The sequence below is a fragment of the Myxine glutinosa genome, chromosome 8, assembly GCF_964187855.1.
Source record: "Myxine glutinosa chromosome 8, kmMyxGlut1.1, whole genome shotgun sequence".
NCBI lineage: Eukaryota > Metazoa > Chordata > Myxini > Myxiniformes > Myxinidae > Myxine > Myxine glutinosa.
Genome location: NC_136268.1, coordinates 77,059,039 through 77,084,085, shown reverse-complemented (window position 1 = coordinate 77,084,085; position 25,047 = coordinate 77,059,039). Strand labels below are relative to the sequence as shown.

Here is a 25,047-nt window from a genome sequence, read left to right as displayed (position 1 = left end):
CACCTGTCCGTAATTCTGGGGGAATTCACCCGTCCGTAATTCTGGGGGATTTCACCAGTCCATAATTCTGTGGAAATTAACCCGTCCCTAATTCTGGGGGAAATAACCCGTCCCTAATCCTGGGGGAATTAACCCGTCCCTAATTCTGGGGGAATTAACCCGTCCCTAATTCTGGGGGAATTAACCCGTCCCTAATCCTGGGGGAATTAACCCGTCCCTAATTCTGGGGGAATTAACCCATCCATAATTCTGGGGGAATTAACCCGTCCGTAATTATGGGGAAATTAACCCGTGCGTAATTATGGGGGAATTAACCCGTCCGTAATTCTGGGGGAATTAACCAGTCCCTAATTCTGGGGGAATTAACACATCCGTAATTCTGGGGGAATTAACCCGTCCGTAATTCTGGAGGAATTAACCCGTCTGTAATTCTGGGGGAATGAACCCGTCTGTAATTCTGTGAGAATTAACCCGTCTGCAATTCTGGGGGAATAAACCCGTCCGTAATTCTGGGGGAATTAACCCAACCCTAATTCTGGGGAATTAACCCATCCCTCATTCTGGGGGAATTAACCCACCCCTAATTCTGGGGGAATTAACTCGTCCATAATTCTGGGGGAATTATCCCGTCCGTAATTCTGGGGAAATTAACCAGTCCGTAATTATGGGGAAATTAACCCGTCCGTAATTATGGGGAAATTAACCCGTCAGTAATTATGTGGAAATTAAGCCGTCAGAAATTCTGGGGGAATTAACCCGTCCGTAATTCTGGGGGAATTAACCCATCCCTAATTCTGGGGGAATTAACACATCCGTAATTCTGGGGGAATTAACCCGTCCGTAATTCTGGGGGAATTAACCCGTCCGTAATTCTGGGGGAATTAACCCGTCCGTAATTCTGTGAGAATTAACCCGTCTAATTCTGGGGGAATTAACCCGTCCGCAATTCTGGGGGAATTAACCCAACCCAACCCAACGAATCTAACTCCAAGGGCCTCTCACTCACTCACCGCAGGCAGGTTGGTGGTCTTTCCGTCTTCTACCGACTCCTCTCTGGCCTTGCCCCCCCAGCTCTCTCTGGGCTCTGTCCCGCAAATATTCCTACAGGTCGCACAAGATCTGCCTGCAACCCTCTCTTGGTTAAACTGCCAAAATCAAGACTCTCTGCTCACCTTCACTCCTTCATTCCTCTTTTCTCCCGCCTCTGGAACAAACTCCCTCACTCTCTTCAATCCCACTCCACCCTCCAAGTCTTTAAAACAGCTGTTCACCACCATCTCTTATCTTCCCCCATCCAAAACGTTTATCTTTTCTACCCCCGCTAATTTCACCCCAATTCCACTTTTTGAAATACCAACTTCTGTCCTGGAAGTCCTTGGTGTCCTTGTGCTTTATACTTCTCCCTCCCCCCCCCCCCCTTCCCATGCCTCCTCCCCCCGGGCCCTCTCCCTTCCACACATCTCCCTGCTCTCGGATGTTGTGTTTGTGTGCTTCCCCTTTTCTCCCCATCTTGTCTTCCGCTCCCTCTTTTTGTGTATTTTGTTTGTCTGGTCGATTTGTTTGTGAAGTAAATGTTAGCTCTTTCACGAGCCTCGATTCAGTATACAAAAAAAAAAAAAAAAAAAAAGAACAAAAAAACCCCCCCTAATTCTGGGGAATTAACCCAACCCTAATTCTTGGGAATTAACCCATCCCTAATTCTGAGGGAATTAACCCGCCCCTAATTCTGGGGGAATTAACTCGTCCGTAATTCTGGGGGAATTAACTCGTCCGTAATTCTGGGGAAATTCCCCGTCCGTAATTCTGGGGGAATTCATCCGTCCGTAATTCTGGGGGAATTCACCCGTCCGTAATTCTGGGGGAATTCACCCGTCCGTAATTCTGGGGGAATTCACCCGTCCGTAATTCTGGGGGAATTCACCCGTCCGTAATTCTGGGCTAATTCACCCGTCCGTAATTCTGGGGGAATTCACCCGTCCGTAATTCTGGGGGAATTCACCCGTCCGTAATTCTGGGGGAATTCACCCGTCCGTAATTCTGGCGGAATTCACCCGTCCGTAATTCTGGGGGAATTCACCAGTCCATAATTCTGTGGAAATTAACCCGTCCATAATTCTGGGAGAATTAAACCGTCCCTAATTCTGGGGGAATTAACCCATCCCTAATTCTGGGGGAATTAACCCATCCATAATTCTAGGGGAATTAATCCCATCCATAATTCTGGGGGAATTAACCCGTCCGTAATTCTGGGGGAATTAACCCGTCCGTAATTCTGGGGGAATTAATCCGTCCGTAATTCTGGGGGAATTACCCCGTCTGTAATTCTGGGGGAATTAACCCGTCCGTAATTCTGGGGGAATTAAACCGTCCGTAATTCTGGGGGAATTAACCCGTCCGTAATTCTAGGGGAAATAACCCATCCGTAATTCTGGGGGAATTAACCCGTCCTTATTCTGGGGGAATTAACCCGTCCGTAATTCTGGGGGAATTAACCCGTCCGTAATTCTGGGGAAATTAACCCGTCCATAATTCTGGGGAATTTGATATTGCAAAGCACATATCAAAAGAGAGGTGTGATGTGATGGTGGTGAGTTGCTTGAAGGATGAAGTGGGACAAATTGTTGTGGACCCAGATGGAATTAAAGGAAGATGGAAGAGATATGTGGAAATGCTGTTTAATGCAGAGAATGAATGGGATGGCAACATAGAGAGTAACCCAGTTTTAGGACCGGGAGAGAAGATAACTGAGAAGGAAGTTGAGGACGCGATAAAAGCAATGAAGAGTAGAAAAGCGGGAGGGCCGACGGGAGTTGTGGGAGATATGTTGAAGGCAGCATGAAGTTGGGGAGTGAAGAGAATGACAGAGATCTGCAATCTGGTGGTGAAAGAAGGCCGCATTCCAGTGGATTGGGAACTGAGTACCCTCCTCCCTCTATACAAGGGGAAAGGTGACTCTCTGGAGTGTGGCTCGTATCGAAGAGAAAAAGTTATTGGAGCATGGAATGAAGGTATTGGAAAGGGTGTTGGAGAGGAGGATAAGGAAGAAACTGAAGATCGACGAAATGCAGTTTGGATTTATGCCAGGAAGAGGAACGACAGACGTGCTTTTTATTGTAAGGCAGTTGCAGGAGAAGTACATTGAGAAGAGGAAGAAGTTGTTTCTTGGGTTTGTTGATCTGGAGAAAGCATTCGATAGGGTTCCACGCGAAGTATTGACATGGGCATTGAGGAAGTTAGAAGTAGAGGAATGGTTGATCAGAGGAGTGACGGCAATGTACGAAAGAGCGCGCACAACTGTCAGGACGAAGGACGGGAACAGTGGTGAGTTTGAGGTGAAGGTGGGAGTGCATCAGGGGTCGGTAATAAGTCCACTAATATTTGTAGCTGTGGTGGAGGTGCTGGATCGGAACGTAAAGGAGGGTTTACAGTGGGAGTTGTTCTATGCAGATGATCTGGTGTTGATTGCAGAAAGTATGGATGGACTGAAGGAGAAGATGAACAAGTGGAAGGAATGTATGGAAACAAAAGGTCTGAAGGTGAATATCGGAAAGACGAAGGTGATGGCAAGTGTTAAAGCATGTGGTGAGGTGTAAAGAACTGGGAAGTGGCCGTGTGCTGTGTGCAGGAAGGGTGTCGGAGTGAATTCCATTCAATGTACAATGTGCGCTGAGTGGGTTAATCAAAAATGTAGTGGTTTGAGAGGGTCATTAACCAGTGTGGCAGCTACATTCAAGTGTAAGGTGTGCACAGAGGGAGCTGCAGATGGAGGAAATGTTGAGTTGGATCTTGGAGACGGCGTGAAGCTGGAAGGTGTGAAAACATTTTGCTACCTATGAGACATGCTGAATGGAGAAGGTGGATCAGACTCGGTAACAGTTGCTAGAGTGATATGTGCATGGAAGAAGTTTGGGAAACTGAGTGGCGTGCTGACGAGGAGGGGAGTGTCGTTGAAGCTGAAGGCAAAGGTGTATGCTGCATGTGTGAGAAGTGTTATGATTTATGGGAGCCAGACATGGGAAATTAACGTAGAGCAGCAACGACGGCTGGAAAGGGTGGAAATGCGAATGGTTCGGTGGATGTGTGGAGTATCGTTGAGAGAGAGGAAGACAAATGATGAATTGCGAAAGATGATGGGAGTAGAGCCTGTGATGGATGCTGTGAAGAGAAACAGGTTGCGATGGTTTGGTCATGTGTTGAGGAAGGATGAAAGCGACTGGTAGAGAAGAGTGATGGAAATGAATGTAGAAGGAAGTAGAGGATGGGGAAGACCGAGAAAGACTTGGCTAAAGATGGTGGAAGAAGAAATGCGGGCAAGGGGGTTAACAAGGGGAGAGATGCAGAAAATAGGGCAAAATGGAGAAGATTGTCATGGGGCCCGCAAGGCTAACCCCCGCTCTAGCAGGGAAAATGGCGTTAAAATGCCTGTTGTTGTGTTGTTGTATAATTCTGGGGGAATTGACCCGTCGTAATTCTAGGGGAATAGACCCGTCCATAATTCTAAGGGAATGGACCCGTCTATACAGACAGGTTCTTGGCTAATTGATGCAAAACGTAGATTGATGTCTCTTAATGTCTTTGCCCTAAATCATACTAAAATACGCAATTTGACGTCTGTCTGTCTGATGATTTTTTGACCGCGATACATTCAGTTGTTACTTATCCAATCTCAACCAAACTTGACAGGATTACCAAGGGTTACACAATAAATGTTGTAGCGCATTCATTTGCCCCCTCCCCAAGTGAATGTTCTCCCCTGAGCGGGTTTTCCCTGCCATTGCCACCAATGGGGTTTCGTGTTGAGGTGTATATCCATGTTAAGTTAGCTTTATCGTGGCGTTTTTCCAAAGATGCTTTCAATAACAAAATTAACTAGATGGTATTCATAGAATACTTACCCTGCGCAGTCAACTTGCTGCGAGCCAACTCTTCTGTTTTTGAACATTTTTTTTATTTCTTCCAATATGGCTGCCAGACCACTTGAGCGATGACATCATCAATTTATATTCTCTAATATAATTGTTGCATAGATCACACTCAATACATTTCAAACTGATCAGACTAAGCGTTGTCGCTGTCAAATTATGACGTCATAATTATGGTACCAATGACGTCATCGTTAACACCTATTCCCCATATGGAGTTCTTTACAATGAGCCATGTTTCAATTTTTTTCCAGGCAGCGGTTTTGGAGATATGGAGGTGCAACATTTTTCGGTTTTTCCAAGATGGTGCCTGTACCAGATGACCTATGACGTCATGATTATCATTAAAACATTCTAAAGGAGGAGGCGCTCCGATGGTGAAAATGTCATGTCAATCGGATCAACGTTTGCCGAGAAATTGATTTTTTTTTTAATGCAGACACGGCACACGGCACATGTACGGCACATGGCATACGTACACACATGAATGCTTAACCCCGTTTTCGCTTTGCGAGCACAGGGTAATAGCAGAATAGCATATTATTAATGTTATTACAAAACAATTAATACTAATAATATCCCACCTCCCTGTTTTTCCTGACATGATAACATGTATAAATTAGCTTATCATACCGTTTTCGTGAGAGCAACGGCCGACCAGAAGTAAAAATAATATAAACCACAAACATGTTTGATTACCTTTTTAAATAGTTGATAATGCTGATAAACACTAAAGTGAAATAAATATGGAGGAATCCGCACATCAGCCGATGCTAATCACGTCAAAGAACACACCTGATCGTAGATCTACTCTAGTCTATATAGCTCACAATGGTTAATAACACCACCCTTCCTGCCACTTCCGTGGAGTTCTTCCAAGGAGTTTTGTGATTTGCGATATTTCCCGCTTTTTTCTCTTCCTCCCCCCTCCCCCTCCCCGACACCCTCACGGAAATAAATTTTACTTTCGGGAATTTAGAATGGTGAGGAACGGTCTGATACTTACAATGACCTGATCGAACATGTTATAATGTCATGCACGATCTGATCCTTACAATGACCTGATCTAACATGTTATAATGTCATGCATGTTCTGATCCTTTCAATGACCTGATCTAACATGTTATAATGTCAAGCACGGTCTGATCCTTACAATGACCTCATCTCACATGTTATAATGTCATGCACGGTCTGATCCTTTCAATTTCCTGATCTAACATGTTATAATGTCATGCACAATTTGATCCTTTCAATGATGTGATCTGCCATGTTATGTCATGCATGTTCTGATCATTTCATTGACCTGATCTAACATGTTATAATGCCATGCACGGTCTGATCCTTACAATGACCTGATCTCACATGTTATAATGTCATGCACGATCTGATCCTTTCAATGAAGTGATCTAACATGCTATAATGTCATGCACGGTCTGATCCTTTCAATTTCCTGATCTACCATGTTATAATGTCATGCACAATCTGATCCTTTCAATGATGTGATCTGCCATGTTATGTCATGCATGTTCTGATCATTTCATTGACCTGATCTAACATGTCATAATGTCATGCACGCTGATCCTTTCAATGTCCTGATCAAACATATACAGTGCATTCAGAAAGTATTCATCATATATCATCATCATCATCAATATAAATCATCATAATCATCATTATTATTGGCATTATTATTAAATTACAAAACACGTGGGGGTCAAAGTTCTTCCCTACCCATGAGGAGTGGTCCTGCACCATCAAAACCTGGCACACATAGGTTTGTCCTTTTCTATGTAATTCACAGTCCATGTCACACACATTATTCCCACCACTACCGACTTTCCGAAGGCCACAAGAATAGAAGTCATGATTTTGGTTCCAAAACCTTTTTGAAAAGAGGATGAGGGTTTTGATTCGCTCTTGTACTCGCCATTTGCACCATCCTGAGCGATAATTTGTTCTTATTATTAGCTATACTCGGATCTACAATTGTACGTCATTGAAAGATTTCTTTCATTGGAATTTTTTTTGTTGCTGCAAAAACTTCTTTTTTTTTTCTTCCAATAGATATTGTGGGGAGACATTATCATCATGGTTAAAGTGGGTAAAACCTGGATTGCTTATGGGGAAGGAGGAAGTTTACACACGCTGTCCCCTTCAGAGTGCGGTCGTGTATTCCCCAGAAGCCTCGATATTTTCAGAATTTTATGTGTTGCTCCTTCTTATCCGCAGGATTTTCTTTTGAGTACTACAAATCCTTCTGCTAACAAAAATTGTCACAAGGAGGTTCCTATAGATCAGCCATGAACAAATGCACTGTATAAACCCAAGTTATCAGTTCACAGGCCTTGCTGAAAGCTTTCTTAAAACGCACATAGTTAACATGATTGTCGTACAAATTTTGCTAGTTGCTCGTGTACTATTAAAATGTTTGCTAAATAGAAAATTGCCAATGGTTACGAAGCACAAGTGATAACTATATGACCTTATGATCTATCAAAAACAAAACTCTCACATTGCTCAATATGATGCTGTATAATGGTCAAGACTGATACCTTGAAAAGGACCGTCACAAATGATTTCAGAGCTTCTGCGGCCGTGCCCGACAAGGAGGGCAAAGCTGCCACTTCGATCCGTAAAAGCCAGTGAAGAGCACCCTCTAGATCAGCCATATACACCTTGGATCTTGAAGGGAATAAAAATACATATAAACATATCCATCAATCTATCATGCGACGGTAAGAAATTTACAAATCCTCAAAACCTTTTAAAGCAGTTGCATTGCCTGTTAGACCCGCTGACCTGTATCCTTTTAATCTTATTCCTTCAAAAGCTGCTCTTAAGGGAAACCCAGATCACTAAACATTGGGCAAGCTTAGCTGGGACACTGGCCCCACCTGCTGCTATGCAACTGCAAGGCTGGAAGCATCAATAACCTCAAAGGCTAAATTATGACCACTTAGTCCAAAGGGCACACTCTCAGAGATCTTACTCATCTGGCCTATCACCCCATTTGTCTACTCATCCAATGTCTCTCTGTTTTAGCACATGACTGAATTCTTAAAGTTTAGTGTCCTCGCACAAGTATAAATCTTCTATTCCTACCGGCCGTCAGCAATTCTAGTTGAAACTATTCTCTCTAAGGACTCATCGTTTACCTTGGTAATATATCTCTCTTATAAAGTTATCTATCATGCAGGTACAGTTTTGTTATCTTTGCTGGAAAACAAACAAACAAATTTTATATAGATAATAGATATAGTTGTTTGACTGTAATTTATAGTGGCAGGCTCCTACTCCACAATCTTAAAGGGGAATGCCGATTTGCATCGCATCTCCTTGACGAGATCAAATTAAGGTTAAACTGTTCAACAGATTTTTTGTGTCCATTGTGTCATTCAACTGCTTCGCTTGTCCAATGCTACTGGAGACTCTCATCCCTCGACATTTTTATTCCTTTAGAAAACTTGCACGTTTACCTTCATTCAACAACGATTGTAGTAGCGGATGTTATGCAAAGAGGAAGCCGGTAGCGAACAACCCAGACTCAAGTGTTGCACTGGCAATACCAGCCAATAGCAGTTTGGAGACTAGCACTGTAATTAATCCAACATGGACTGTCGATAAACTATTGAAGTAGAGAAGAACAGACAAAGCGATACTAAAAGTTACAGGTATACAGAGGGTGCAGGGTTAGTGAGCATAGATACCTGATCAAAGATAGGTTTTGGGCTGCCGTCTTGACAACAAACTGAAGGTACAAATATGAATCGAGACAATTCCACTGAAAAAAACCAGTTAACATGCAGAGTGGAAGAGAATGGAAATCTACATGGACTTATGAAGTAGAGCAATAATAATTTGTATGACCTGAGTTGGCTAGGAAGTTATTTATTTTTTTTGTATTTTTTTTGTATTAAAGGTCGAGGCTAATTTTTGTATTAAAGGTGAAAGAGATAACATCAATCACAAAAAAGACAAATGGACACACAAAACATACAATAAGGGGAGCGGGAGACAAGATGGGGAGAGAGAGGTAAGCACACAAGTACAACAGTAGAGAACAGGGACAACGGAAGATCCGTGGGAGGGTGAGGGCTTGGGGGGAGGAGGCATGGGAAGGCGGGGGGGGGGCGGGGGAGAGGGAAAGGTATAAAACAAACACATGGACACTGCTAGAACTTCCAGGAAAGAAAGAAGTCGGGATTTCAACAACAACAAAAAAGTGGATTTGGGGTGAATTAACGGGGGTAGAAGAGATCAAGGTTTTGGATGGGGGAAGATAAGAGATGGTAGTGAACAGCTGTTTTATATATTTTTTGTATTGAAGGGTGAAAGAGGACTGCAAGGTGACTAAACGGTGAGATGACAATTTGTCTCGGCATTCTTCGAGGAGAGGAAGATGTAATTTAACAGCACCCGCCAAAAGTGGGGCACAATGCTCAACAGCAGCACAGATCAATTATGAACTATTAATTGCCAAGAAAGGACTTAACTCAACACTCATCAAAGAAAGCATATTCCCCAAGAAGTCAGTCTGAAGATAAAGCTGATAAAGACGTTTTCCCCTTCTCACACCGCAAAGTGAATCCTGCCGAGCTGTGCACAGCAACAGATAACGAAAAAGATAAATCAAAGATAAATAATACAATGGCAACAAAGGCATAACATGCAGGAAATGTCCACCAGCTTGCTGTGGTTCACTTTGTGGTGCAAAATGAGCGGTTTGCGCAAATGAGAAAAAAATCAAGGTGCACTGCACATTATATTGTATACCAGCCAATCTTTGAAGAGAGAAGTAGAATCCATCATGATAGTACACTTCTTCTGGACTGCAGTATAGTCACGTGAAGACAAACAGATTTTTATGCAGACAAGACAAGCACAAAGTATTCAAATCAGACATCAGAGATTTGGATGACTTAAGTATCATATTCCACGACTAGTAAATCAGCTCAAGACAAGAAAGGCTGAAAATAAGACAGGACCCAGGACTCAAATGTATCGACTAGTCTTCTTCTTCTTCTTCCTTATGCAGCACATGGCTGTGGGTAGCATCATTTGCTGGGGGCACAGTTGTGTTTCACAGGGCACAGTTGCACGTTAGAGCAGGAAGTTGGAACTGTTCAGGGTCCCGGCGATAACTTACATAATTTTCACAAAGGATACTGTGGTATCTAACGTCCACCAGCTAAAGCGAGCAGAAGGGAATTCTGTTTAATGTCCATGTGAGGGACGGCACACTTCTTGGTGTCTCACCCTGCCTACGAAACACCAGGACGACAGTTTATAGCTGGGACGAGATTAAAACACAGGCTAGACAGCTCAGAAGCGAATGCCTATACCTCTAGAATCTAGATCATCCTGCCAGCCCTGACCAGAGTTTGTAGATGTGCAACTTCATCAAATTGGTGGGAGTTTTGGTGTGCACAATAAACAACATTTGCCTAGAAATGGGGTTTCAAAGCAAAGAAGGAAAAACGTATGTTGGGAAAAGAGAAAAAGCAGGTTTGTTAGGATGACAGACAAAATAAAAGATGTCACGAAAGATTAAATCCTTGAAACTCAGGCCTTGACTCAGGACTCTACTACAGGTCTGGCTTGAGGATATTAGTATTGGATTGATCACAACTCGCAACGACAACTAATGACAAAAGTAAGAGTAAAAAAAAAAAAAATAGAAGTTCTCCAAGATGTATAAACACTCCACTGCTTTACTCTGACAATAAATCAAATGGCGTGCTTTATTGCGTATTGGCAAGAGATTAAAAAAAAAAGGATTCCAATGTTTCACTCGACCTGCTTCCATGAATATAGATTTTGACGCAAATGTGTCAATGGATATGCCTATGCCCACATTTAGATGTCAATACACTGTTACATTTGACCTCAATTAAAGGTCACACATAAATTAAAGGTCACATGAAAGAGAGTGCAAGAAGGAAAAGAGAAATAAGAAAAGAGACAACACCAGATGCTTCAAAATCGAGTTATGTTGTGCAAAATGATTTCCCATTAAAGGTCACATTACCCTTGACTTTATAAACCCAATATCTAATCCGTTTATCTTTGTAGTACGGTCCATATCTCTGCCAGTTTTGGTTGAAATCCATGCAGTGGTTCACAAGTTATCATGGTAACAAAAAAAAAACCCTGATAACGGACAGATGAACAGCTGGACTGATGGCCAGACAGACAGGCCGAAAACATGCCTCCGACCTTCGGCTCTGGAGGCATTAGAAAAAAAGAAAAAGAAAAGAAAAAAAACAGATGAGTGGAGATGAGCAGTGATTCTGAATTTGGGGGAGCTTCACCAGAGGGGGGTTGATGGTGAATGTGTGCACCCTGCAGATACATGGGGGACAAAGCCCGGAGAGGGCAGAGGGTGCAAGACCAGACATGAGGCGGAATAAGACAGGGAGACCACTGACCTGACTACGAGGGTGAAATGATAGGCCCAGTAGACCCAGATTATTCACTGGAGATTCCAATGATCTTGAAGACCATGGTTTATATGGCCTCAAGCAGAGCAAGATGTGAGGCAGGGGTGCCAGCCCAGAGGGGAGAGCAGTATTCTCTCAAGGTGTGGATGAAAGCCTTGTATGTGGCAAGGAGTTCAAGTGTGCAATGGGAGGATTTTATATGACGGAGGGAGGACGTCCAATCGGCAACTGGCTTTGGAGGCCAACTTTGACATGTGGTTTGCCCAAGATAGATCATGCCAATTTTTTTTTTTTTTTCCAAGATCGAGGCTTGTGAAAGAGCTAACATTAATCACACAAAAAGTCAAACCGACACACAAAACACAAAATAAGGGGAGCGCTAGACAAGATGGGGAGAGAGGGGGAAGGACACAAACACAACATTTGGGAGCAGGGACAATGAGAGAAATGTGGGAGAGGGAGGGCTTGGGGGGAGGTGGGAGAGGTATAAAACATATGGACACTGCAACGACTTCCAGGAAAGAAGTTGGAATTTCAAAAAAGGTGTATCTGGGATGAATTAGCGGGGGTAGAAAAGATCAAGGTTTTGGATGGGGGAAGATAAGAGATGGTGGCGAACAGCTGTTTTAAAGACCTGGAGGGAGGAGTGGGATTGAAAGGAGTGGGGGAGTTTGTTCCAGAGGCGGGAGAAAAGGGGAATGAAAGAGTGAAGGTGAGCAGTGAGCCTAGATTTTGGCAGTTTAACCATAAGAGGGTTGCTGGCAGATCTTGTGCGACCTGTAGGAATATTAGGGGGACAGACCACAGAGAGAGCTGGGGGAGAAAGGCCGGAGAGGAGTCGGTAGAAGACAGAAAGACCACCAACCTGCCTGCGGTGAGTAAGTGAAAGGCCCTCGGAGTTAACTTCATCGTGGGAGATTCCAATGATTCTGAAAGCTTTGGTTTCAACAGCGTGCAGCCGAGCTAGGTGTGAGGCAGGAGCACCGGCCCAGAGGGGGGAACAGTATTCCATTGAGCTGCGGATGAAAGCCTTGTATGTGGTGAGTAGCTCAGGTGTGCCAAGGAAGGACTTTTCACGACGGAGGATGCCCAGTCGGCGACTGGCTTTGGAGGCCAGCTTGGAAATGTGGTTTTCCCAAGAAAGATCATGGCAGATAGTGAGACCCAAAAGCTTGAGCGACAGAACTTCTTGGAGAGGATTGTTGATAAAGTAGATGGGAGGGTTTTCCAGTCGGTCTTTTCGGAGAGACATAGTAAGAGTGTGAGATTTGTCAGGATTGAAAGACATGCTCCACTTGTTTGACCAGTCTGTGATTTTGTCCAGGTCTGCAGAGAGTGAGGAGGCTGCAGACTTCCGATCTGAGGGATGAGGAATGGAGCGGCAGATAGTGGAGTCATCAGCAAAGAGATAGAGAGAATTTTCCAGAGAGTCGGAGAGATAATTGATGAAGACCAGAAATAGCACATGGCCCAGAACACTACCTTGGGGAACTCCAGCCAGAACAGGAAGGGGAGATGAGAGAAATCCATTCAGGGCCATCCAATTAGTGAGATCCAATTCGTGAGACCCAGGAGTTTGAACGACTGAACTTCTTCAAGAGGATTGGTAAGAAAGAATATCGGAGGATTTGCCATATGGTCCTTTCGAAGAGAGATCGTGAGAGTGTTAAAAATAGTCAGGATTGAAAGACATATTTCAAGTGTTTGACCAGCTTGTGATTTTGTCAAGGTCTGAGGAGAGGGACGAGGCTGCATCCTATCTGTCTGAAGGATGAGGGATGTCATGGCATCAGCAAATAGGTAGAGAGAGGATTTTCCAGGGAGTCAGAGAGATCATTGATGAAGATCAGGAAAAGGACTGGGGTCAGAACACTGCCTTGGGGCACTCCAGCCTTTACAGGGAGAGGAGATGAAAGGATTCCATTGAGAGCCACAAGTTGGCTACAAGAGTAGAGGAAGTCAGGAAGCCATGTGGGGGAGTTGGCTTTGGATGCCACAGGCAGAGAGTTGGGAGAGCAAGGTGGGATGCCAGACTTTATCAAAAGCAGGAGATATGTCAATCGAGAGAAGGCCCTGATCTCATTCACGTCTCACAATGAAGGCCTCCATCCATTGTTGGGTGAGTAGAATCAGCATATCCAAGGGAGATTTGCCTGGTCTGAATCCAAGTTGGTGATCTGAGATGAGGTTGTTGGAGAAATTTTGTTCCTCTTTTTTCCTTTCTGTGGAATCAACTTCCACATCCTCTTCAATCTCATTCTTCCCTCCAGGTCTTCAAGACAGCTGTTCACCAACATCTCAGATCATCCCCAATCCAAAATCATGATCTTGTCTACCCTCGTTAACCCCACCCAAATCCCTCCTCCTTCCAATTTTCCTGAATTTTCCAAAATTCCAAACTTGATTTTGGAAGCGAACACAGAATTGAGGCGTTCGGCCTTCTCACACGAGCGGAGTTGGCTGGGAATCTTTGTGACTTATTTATTGAGCATTTTTGGGGCGATAATAATAACGGTAATAATAAAAACTTTCAAAAGAAACCACACCAATGACCCCCACGATAATATAATCCAGTAGGTGTTGTATGTTTTTGAGCATACCTCACCCCACCTGAGAACGACTAAAAACGGATGTATGCACGTGGGATAGATAAGCACAGTGCACAGAAACCAAGACAAAATACACAGAAAACAAGTCACAAAGATATTTATTCTATCATCACATTTTCAACATATTTACATCTGTTATTGTGATTAAAATGAATCCATTGCTCTTTATCACCCTCGTTCTCACCGGTCAAAGGGTCTTTGGAAAGTGAGATTGTGCGCTGGTAGTTTGTATGATCCTCGTACAACTCCAGGTAGAGTCTGCAGTGCATAACTGTAATATGTGCGATTATGCACTGGCCTGCCAATAAAGAAACTTTGTTAGTTCAACGCTTTCCTGATAATGCAAGGGCGTTTTAAATTTTAGGACCATAATCACTAAAGACACATCTGTGATGTTTATGTTTGAAGAAAACGCTGCATTACTCTTCTTTTTTTCATCATTACCAATGAGTTATTATTTCTGCGTACAACAATATACAAAAACTACGAACAATAAGAAAACATAATAATAACAATATTACCAGCAATATACGACTACTTACTCCTCCTACTATGCCCATTACTACTGCTACCAGTTTTACAACAACAACAACAACAACAACAACAACAACAACAACAACAACAACAACTACTACTACTACTACTACTACTACTACTGGCCACTGAAATACAATTAAAATGCACAAGTGCCATCAATGAGTGGCACCACCCTCCATGTTTTTTATATTTATCTTGAATGTGGATTTTAATTCTGCTTCAACTTACATTTTATATATTGAACAGGTTTTTTGTTCACATAGAAGAAACAATGGCCAATAATCCATGACTGCACCAATTATTTTCCCGTTGTGCCTTTTAACACTACATTCATGGCCTTCCTTATGTAATTTCGACCATTGTGTCCAGGAAAAAATAGTTGCACAGGGGAGCAGGGGGATGCATAGCTAGATTGCGGTAAGTGTAACATGGACCATATGTTTAGAGAAGGTTAACTTGCCAAGTGACAAAGACCTGTTAGCCTAAGTTGTATGTAATATGTATACCGTGTAGGTGGTGAGTGTTAACCATCAAGATAGTCAGGGTAAGGTTGTGTGGTGTGAAACCTCCTGCTTGAAAGGTGAGGCCAGGTGGGGGGTTTGTGAAACAACAGCATGAAGAAAACGTTTCGGACGATGACAAACTGTCGGCACGTGCATGCAGCCCATGGTGGCGAGATGCGCTGCAGAACCCAGAAGAGGTAAAATACATATTTCCTTCTGGACATGCCCCATGGGTGGAATGGTGAAAACAAGGCACCACCAACACAGGCGGGCGGCCAGCCATGGGACCCATAGCTTGGGGAGGTGGTCCCAAAGTCCGGGCGGATTAGACTCAGGTGGAACAGACAGGATTTGTTTGGAGCTGTGCATGAGAGCATAAGCACCAACCCTGACCTCTGGGGATCATTGTCCTTTTGAGCCTGGAAGTGCGGCATCTTGCATTGCCTTCGATGCTCCTCGCCTTCAGCACACCTCACCTTCGCGGGCAGACTTGCTCGTTGTCAGACCTCAACATGTATGTGTGTATGTATATGTATGTATGTATGTATGTATGTATGTATGTATGCATATATATATATATATATATATATATATATATATATATATATACTGTATATATATATATATACACTACATGGCCAAGAGTAAGTGGACACCCAAACATCACACCCATATGTGCTCGTCGAACATCTCATTCCAAAGTCATGGGTATTAATATGGAGTTGGTCCCCATCCCCCCCCCCCCTCCCCCTTTGCTGCTATAACAGCCTCCACTCTCCTGGGAAGGCTTTCCACTAGATGTTGGAACATTGCTGCAGGGATTTGTTTCCATTCAGCCACAAGAGCATTAGTGAGGTCAGGCACTGATGTTGGGCGATTAGGCCTGGCTCGCAGTCGGCGTTCCAATTCATGCCAAAGGTGTGCAATAGGGTTGAGGTCAGGGCTCCGTGCAGGCCAGTCAAGTTCTTCCACACCAATCTCGACAAACCATTTCTGTAGGAACTTCTCTTTGTGAATGGTGGCAGAGTCATGCTGAAACAGGAAAGGGGCATCCCCAAACTGATGCCACAAAGTTGGAAGTACACAATCATCTAGAATGTCATTGTATGCTATAGCAATAAGATTTCCCTTCACTGGAAATAAGGGGCCTAGCACGAACCATGAAAAACAGCCCCAGGCCATTATTCCTCCTCCACCAAACTTTACAGTTGGCACTATGCATTCGGGCAGGTAGCGTTTTCCTGGTATCCGCCAAACCTAGAATGGTCTGTCGGACTGCCAGATAGTGAAGCATGATTCATCACTCCAGAGAATGCATTTCCACTGCTCCAGAGTCCAATGGCGGTGAGCTTTACACCACCCCAACCGACGCTTGGCATTGCGCTTAGTGATCTTCGGCTTGTGTGTGGCTGCTCGGCCATGGAAACACATTTAATGAAGCTCCAGGCGAACAGTTGTGCTGACGTTGCTTCCAGAGGCAGTTTGTAACTCGGTCGTGAGTGTTGCAACAGAGGACAGACTATTTTACGCGCTATGTGCTTCAGCACTCTGCGGTCCCGTTCTGTGAGCTTGTGTGGCCTACCACTTTACGGCTGAGCTGTTGTTGTTCCTAGACATTTCCACTTCACAATAACAGCACTTCCAGTTGACCAGGGCAGCTCTAGCAGGGCAGAAATCAGATGATCTGACTTGTTGGAAGGGTGGCATCCTATGATGGTGCCACGTTGAAAGTCACTGAGGTCTTCAGTATGGTCCATTCTACTGCCAATGTTTGTCTATGGAGATTGCATGGCTGTGTGCTTGATTATATATACCTGTGAGCAATGCGTGTAGCTGAAACAGCCAAATCCACAAATTAGAAGGGGTGTCCGCATACTTTTGGCCATGTAGTATATATACATATACATATATATATGTATAATGTATGTATATATATATATATATATATATATATATATATATATATATATATATATATATATATATATATATATATATATATATATATATATATATATATATATATATATATATATATATATATATATATATATATATATTGTTGTGGATATGAGAATTGTGTTTCTTTTATTGTTGTGTAAAGTGTTGTAAAAATATCACCCTCCTTCCTCCAGTTGTGTATAAAGGTCAAAAGGGCGTCCCGTAGTTAGGTCATATACACTCATGTTAGCCAATCATAGATTTCCTCCTTGTTGGTAGTTTATTTCCTTATTCTATGTAGGTTAAGGCTGTGTCTTCCATTAATTGACACTCCATTGACCGAATTCAAATAGGTAGTATCCCCTTTCAATTTCCCCAGAACCTTCATGGGAATCCCCTTCTGTCAGCCGCATTACAAAAATCCTCTCCGCGGTTTGCTGCAGTCCGCTGTTTCTTCGGGCTTGGGTTTTCGCCGCAGTTGCTGGGCGGTTTTCACCGCGACTCCATTAGCCACGAGGTGGGCTCAGAGAAGAGGGGGGAGGAGCCGCCGAATCCAGGGCGTTGGCCGCCCCTCGTCATCAAGGGCGGAGCCAAAAGAGGCCGTGCGAGCCAACCGGCACTGCAGTAGCGACCCGGTAGGCGTGCCCAGAGAGCTCGCGGAAAGAGGTGGAGGTGCGATATAAAACGGGGGCGCATGCGTCAAGAAGGGAGTTAAGCAGATGAGTTGAGTCCACCTCAGCTGAGTCCACCACAGTTGAGTTGAGCTTTGACGGCAGTTTCGACCCGCTGCTGCGAGGCGCCGCCGCCGTGCGGGCCAGATTGAGGAGGGTCGGTGGCCACTCACCTCGAGCCTTGCCGTTTACACGGACCGGACCCGCATCCTTCCAGCTCTGTGGACCACTTGGACATTCCCCTCCTTCCAGTCCTTCCATTCCTGCCTGCAATTTCCCCATTCGTGTGAGTTTGCTCGTAGTCTGTTTTGTGTGTCTTGTCCTGGGGTATTAAGTAAGACTGTTTATCGATAAGCTAGAATTTTCACTGTGTCCTTCTGGTCCGTCCCTCTTTCTGTCTTTATTTTCATATCCTTCCTTCTCCTTGGTTTCTTTGGTCTTGTAAATAGTAGTAATAAATTATAGTCGTATTTCAAACCCTCTTTGTCTTCTTCTTCTTCACATCCATCGTCTTTGTCTTTTCCCCATTGAATACCTGTGGCACGATTTGGCCAACGTTTGAGAATCGGGTCTAGTCTTTGTTAACGGTTCGGGCCGCGGCTGCCATCCGCTCGGCAAATTACCATCTTATCCACAGTCACGAACGAAGCTGCTCACCGGCCTTTCCGGAGGTCGCGGTGCAGCTTCAGGGACCACGTCGGTCAGTAACAAATGAGGGGACTAATCCCCCCTCAAAGGGGAACCATAGGCCGACGTTGGGTTCCGCAACAATATATATATATATATATATATATATATATATATATATATATATATATATATATATATATATATATATACACATAATATACAGTGACCTCCATAAGTATTGGAACAGAAGTTAAATTTGTTATTATTGCTATATACTCAAGTAATTTGGATTTGAGATCAAAAGATGAATGTGAGGCAAGAGTGTCGATGGTCATCTTTTATTTCATGGTATTTCTATGCAAATAAGTTTTACCATCGTAGAACAATAACATCTTTTATATTCAGTCCTCCCATTTTAGGTAAGAATAAGTATTGGAACAAATGACTGACAAGTGTTTCTTGTTACTCAGATGTTTATTGTTGCATTGATCTTTCACATACTGAAGACCTCTAAATGTCTGGTGTTGGTTTTACCTCTTGCTTTTGTCTTGGGAGTCAGCCTTTGGAGTTGGTGGGCATAAACTAACCAGAAGACCAGAGAATATCTATGAAATAATAGCAAGCAATTTGGAAGCTGAAAGAACAGAAAAATTATATTGAAGCCATAGCACAAAAAACTAGACAAAGCAAATACAACAATTTGGAATATCCTGAAAAAGAAAGAAATCACTAGTGTACTTAGAAATAGTCAATGATCAGATCAGACAAAGAAAACAACTGCAGTTTATGACTGAAAAATCTTGAGCTGTGAATAAAAACCCTAAAACAACTGTCAGTGCCATAACCAACAACCTCCAGAGTGCAGGGGTGAAAATATCACAATCTACTATTTGCAGAAGACTTTGACTGCAGAATTACAAAGGCTACACCGCAAGATGCAAACATCCCATCAGCACCAAAAATAGAAAGGCCAGATTAGAATTTGCCAAGAAGTATTTGCCAAGAATTCTGGAACAACGTTTTGTGGACAGATGAGACAAAGATAAACCTTTACCAAAGTGATGGAAAGACGAAAGTGTGCAGAAAGGAAGGAACTACATATGATCCAAAGCATACTACCTCATCTGTGAAGCATGGTGGTGGTCGTGTCATGGCATGGGCTTACATGGCTGCCTATGGAACTGGCTCACTCATCTTTATTGATGATATAACTAATAATGGCAGCAGCAGAATTAATTTGGAAGTGTAGAGGAACATTTTGTCTGCCTGTGGACAAGAAAATGCCTCCGAACTCATTGGGCGGTGCTTCACCTGCAGCAAGACAATGACCCAAAACACACAGCCAACGCAACCAATAAGTTCACCAAGGAAAAAAGTGGAAGGTTTTAGACTGGCCAAGTCAATCTCCTGGTTTAAATCAAATGGAGCAAGTATTTCACTTGCTGAAGAGGAGACGGAAGTCAGAAACCCCTAAAACAAACAAACAAACAACTGAAAATGGCTGCAGTAAAGGCTTGGAAAAGCATCTCAAAGGAAGATACCAAGAGTTTGGTGATGTCGATGGGTCACAGGCTCAATGCAGTTATTACATGCAAGGGATATGCCAACAAATATTAACTATTGTTATGTCGGGGGGTAAAGGAATATCTAGAGCCAGGTAGATCTGTATAGGTAGGTACTCGACTGTCGTGATAGGGAATCTACCTGTAATAAGTTCTATGTTTAGCCCGGTCTGTCGGTATAGCTGTATTGGTGTCCCCGCCACGAGGGGGCGGGGCGTGCTAAATAGTGCAGGGATTATGGGTAAAGTTCCCTCGTTCGTCGTTTCCCTCTGTCGCCGATCCAGTGTCCATTATGGCAACGCACTCATTTAAACACTTAGATAGGTCCTTAGTGCACACATTAAATAATTCCCCTCCCTTACCACAATGACTTTGGGAAACAGGCAGGAAGCCAGATCAGGGCACCGCCGCATGGGCCGCAGCCAGACACACCACAAGCTGGCCTAGCAACGAGCCTCGTGGCAGGCTATAGCCACGCCCAGGAGGACTGTGATTGGTCTGTGGAAGGGACAGAGAACTGCCCCGTGATTACTCCAAATTACTCCAATAACGTAAGTTTTGCCGATTAACCTCTCCATTGACGTAAAAATTGGCTTCATCGGTAAACAAGATCCCAGATGAGAAGTTTGCGTCATCGTTAAATTTGCTTAATACCCATTCACAAAATTCCATCCGTCTATCCGGGGCATCTTCACTCAGATGCTGCGCCATATGCTATTTGTATGGATGCCATTTGTTTGCTTTCAAAATGCACCTGATACTCGATCTGCTGACACCGCTTTCTGCAGACAACCGTCGTGTACTTTTTAAGGGACTCCGTGTAAGCGTTGTTAGTATTCTGTCCATTGTATCTTCATCTGTGGCTGTTAGTGGAAGGGAAGGGAAGGACTGGTGGTTGGCCACGAGGGTGGCATGACATGGTTGGCGGGAATCACTCGGCCAATGGGAGGAGGCCAGCGGAGTGGGAAGATTCTGGAAGACGGGGGGTCACTGCGCTGGTTGGAGGGGAGAAAGAACTGACGTCACAGGGCGAGTGATAAAACTGCTGACTCGCCGGCGTTTCGCCCTCTTCCCTCCTCCCACACTCTTCCCTGGCCCTTTCCGTTCCTGTCTCTTTCTGTGCTTCCCTGGATTTCTCTTCATGCCTCGTGTTGGAGATCGGCTTTGTGTGGAGATCGCTAGCCCTGCGTTGGACCTTCGGTGCTTTTGGTGCTTTTGGTTCGTCATGGTGCTCCATGCTTTTTGGTGCTTTCGGTGCTGCGAGCGGACGGCACCTCGGTGCGACTGACGAGGAGCTTGCAGCGAGGCGCTCGGTGAGGCCTGACGGTGCACGAATGGGCATGCATCGAGGCCTGTTTCCGGCCGACATCGAAGCCGCGGCGGGCTTGCCCGCTTGGAGCCGACGATTCCTTGACTGCAGACTACAGACAGATAAGCACGCACCACATCTTACACAAATCCACGATGGACAGTTATTTTATTAATTCATTCCTTTGTCTCATTTCTGAAGTGAGTTGTGGGGACGTCCCAATTTAGAATTAGATTTTATCATCGCGTTTCCCTGTCTCGATCTTTATTTTGAATAAACCCTTGTATTATTTTCCATTTATTTTTAAACCCGTTCTCGTTTGAGTTAATCACTTTCCAGGTTGAAGACGCTGGCGCGCGCGAGCCGGGAGGTAAGCGCCTCCGCTTCTTCCTCTTCATTATTCCCCTGTGCTTTTATAGCCAAATCCGTGATTGATCGTCGCCTCAATTAAAGCCGTTTGGTCATCCGCGAGCCCCCGCTCACTAACTAACCACTCACTAACTAACCGCTCACTAACTCACTAACTAAGGCTAACCCCCACTCTAGCAGGGAAAATGGCCTTAAATTGCATGTTGTTGTTTGTTGTTGGTCATCCGCGAGCCCTGGTATTAACCTGAAGGGATCGCGCGACACTATTATACTACTTTAATTTATTTAATGGTAATCTGTTCCAATACTTATGCTTACCTAAAATTGGGGAACTGAATATAAAAAGTGCTATTGTTCTGAGATGGTAAAACATACATACATAGAAATACCAAGAAATAAAAGATCACATTCTGTACTCTTTCCTCATATTCATCTTTTCATCTCGAATACAAATTTCTTGAGTATATAGCAATGATACCAAATTTGACTTCACTGTTCCAGTACTTATGGAGGGCACTATATATACAGTATACACTGGACATTGGTAAAAAGGCAAATGCTGACATAAACAATCAGTGGTGGAAACATCAACTGGAGGCAAAAGCAGAGTAAACAGGAATGAAGATACGATGGGGCTTTTGTGGAAGAAAGAAAGGGGGAATAAAACCCATAGATGGGATCATAATGAGATGGACAAGACCAACAGCAAAGCAACGTTAATAGATGTGGCCTGCCTTCATTATCTACTACTAGGAAGAGTAAGAATGATTAAGTAGCAATATACCAAGATCTGAGGATAGTAATAAACGATAATGACAACAATAATGATAATTTTAACATCAAAACTGTAAATAAAATGCACTATGCCCTGTCGTTGTGCATGTCTTACGTGGAAAGAGGCACATGTGACCCATTGGCAAAAAGGATCACGCACGATGGCAGGGAAGTGACGCCAAAGTGTCTGTCTAAAGCAGTGGTACCACCCAGCACCCGACGAACTGCAATGTTTTCATACGACAGCAAGTCCAGGATCACCTGGGGTCTCGTGAAATACGTCAACTTGTCAAGATATGCCTTTAAATGTGGAGTATTATTCAGAACAATATTTGACACACACACATTATCTTAAAAAACATAAACCTTATAAATGGATACTTTTTTTTTTTGGGGGATACAACATCGAGGCTCATGAAAGAGCTAACATTTGGGCTTGGGATGCCTTACCCTACCATTTGATAACCACTTAAGAATATGACGACTCAAACAAGCAGATTCTGCCTTGGGCACCACTTCATCTATGATTGTACATACAGTCACGTGAAAAAGTAAGTACACCCATGTAAAGTGTTGACTTTTTTTTTTTCTTTTTTTTTTTTTTTTGTATACTGAATCGAGGCTCGTGAAAGAGCTAACATTTACTTCACAAACAAATCAACCAGACAAACAAAATATATAAAAAGAGGGAGCGGAAAACAAGATGGGGAGAGAAGGGGAAGCACACAAACACAACATTTGAGAGCAGGGAGATGTGTGGAAGGGAGAGGGCTTGGTGGGAGGAGGCGTGGGAAGGGGGGGGGGGGGGTGGAGGGCGAAGTATAAAACACAAGGACACCAAGGACTTCCAGGACAGAAGTTGGTATTTCAAAAAAGTGGAATTGGGGTGAAATTAGTGTGGGTAGAAAAGATCAAGGTTTTGGATGGGGGAAGATAAGAGATGGTGGTGAACAGCTGTTTTAAAGACCTGGAGGGTGGAGTGGGATTGAAGAGAGTGAGGGAGTTTGTTCCAGAGGCGGGAGAAATCCAAAGGATCACGCACGATGGCAGGGAAGTGACGCCAAAGTGTCTGTCTAAAGCAGTGGTACCACCCAGCGCCCGACGTTTTCAACATACAGCTATTTCATCTTCATTTCAACAATATTGATAGATAAAGGTGATATAACAAAACAAATAGCATGAAACATTTACATTTTGCAGTCCATTATATAATTTAAATAAACATAAATGCAAATTTCGCATGTGGAAAAATTAAGTACACCCTTGGCTCTAATAGGTGGTATTGCCTCCTTTGGCAGAAACAACCTCAAGTAGGCGTTTCTTATAACTGTCGACCAGTCTCTGACATCGACTGGGAGAAATTTTTGCCCACTCCTCCATGCAGAATTCTTTCAGCTGTGCGATGTTTGAGGGGTTTCTTGCATGCACAGCTCGTTTCAAATCCCCCCACAACAACTCGATGGGATTTAGATCCGGGCTTTGACTTGGCCATTCCAGAACCCTCCATTTCTTTCTTTTCAGCCATTCCTTGGTGGATTTACTGGTATGTTTAGGGTCATTGTCATGTTGCAAGGTCCACCTTCGGTTGAGCTTCAACTTTCCGACAGATGGCCTCACATTATCCTCAAGCACCCTCTCGTACAATGAAGAATTCATAGTGGATTTTATGATGGTGAGCTTCCCAGGCCCTGATGCAGCAAAGCTGCCCCAAACCATAAAATTTCCACCACCATGCTTTACAGTTGGTATCAGGTTCTTGTGGTCAAATGCTGTCTTTGGTTTTCGCCAAACATGTCTTCTGGTACTGTGGCCAAATAGCTCTACCTTTGACTCATCTGTCCAGAGCACATTGTTCCAGAAGTGCTGGTCTTTACCTCGGTGTTCATTGGCAAACTTTAGTCTTGCCCTGATGTTCTTTCTGGGCAGCAAAGGTTTCCTCCTGGCACACCTCCCATGCAGATCAAATTTGTGCAGCCTCTTTCTAATGGTAGACTCGTGCACTTTGACATAAACAGTGGCAAGAGCTACCTGTAGGTCCCGTGATGACATTCTGGGGTTCTCAGAGACTTCTTTCAGCATCTTGCGGTCTGCTCTCGGGCTGAACTTGTTGGGGTGGCCTGGCCTGAACAAGTTGGCAGTTGTTTGGAATCTTCTCCACTTGTAGATGATCTTCCGGACAGTCGAATGATTGATTTCAAATTGTTTGGAGATCTTTTTAAATCGCTTCCCAGACTCGTAGGCATCTATAACCTTCTTTCTGAAGGCCTCAGAGAGCTCTTTTGATCTAGGCATGGTGAGGCCGCACACTTCAACATCAAAGAGCAAACCAAACTAAATATCTGAGGTTTAAATAAGACAGGTTCCTCCAAGATCCACTCTAACAATGTTCTAATCATTTGCACCTGAGCTGGTGCACCTGATTCTAATTTTAGGTATTTGAAGTAGTGATAAATGTAGGGGTGTACTTACTTTTTCCACATGCGAAATTTGGATTTATGTTTATTTAAATTATACAATGGACTACAAAATGTAAATGTTTCATGATATTTGTTATATTATATCACCTTTATCTATCAATATTGTTGAAATGAAAATCAAATAGATGTATGTTGAAATATGTTGAAAAAGTCAAAACTTTACATGGGGTGTCCTTACTTTTTCACGTGACTGTACTCTAGAGCCTTGGTTTCCAAAATATACTCACCAAGTAGTTGGGAACTTCTACTTAGCAGCCAGACTAAAGAGATTAAAATTAGATAGTAGTGATGGATAGTCATGTT

The 25,047-nt window shown here is 43.6% G+C and overlaps 1 protein-coding gene across 1 annotated transcript in view; it reads right to left on the bottom strand.

Annotated features, from left to right (window-relative positions):
• LOC137432612 (sulfhydryl oxidase 1-like) overlaps positions 1-25,047 on the bottom strand; it is a 160,413-nt gene that overhangs the window by 65,124 nt on the left and 70,242 nt on the right. The window contains exons 6-8 of the mRNA XM_078782791.1: positions 22,383-22,528; positions 14,156-14,269; positions 7,475-7,604 (exon numbers count right to left, since the gene is read on the bottom strand). Coding sequence (XP_078638917.1) covers positions 7,475-7,604; positions 14,156-14,269; positions 22,383-22,528 — 390 coding nt within the window. The remainder of the gene's footprint in view (positions 1-7,474; positions 7,605-14,155; positions 14,270-22,382; positions 22,529-25,047) is intronic.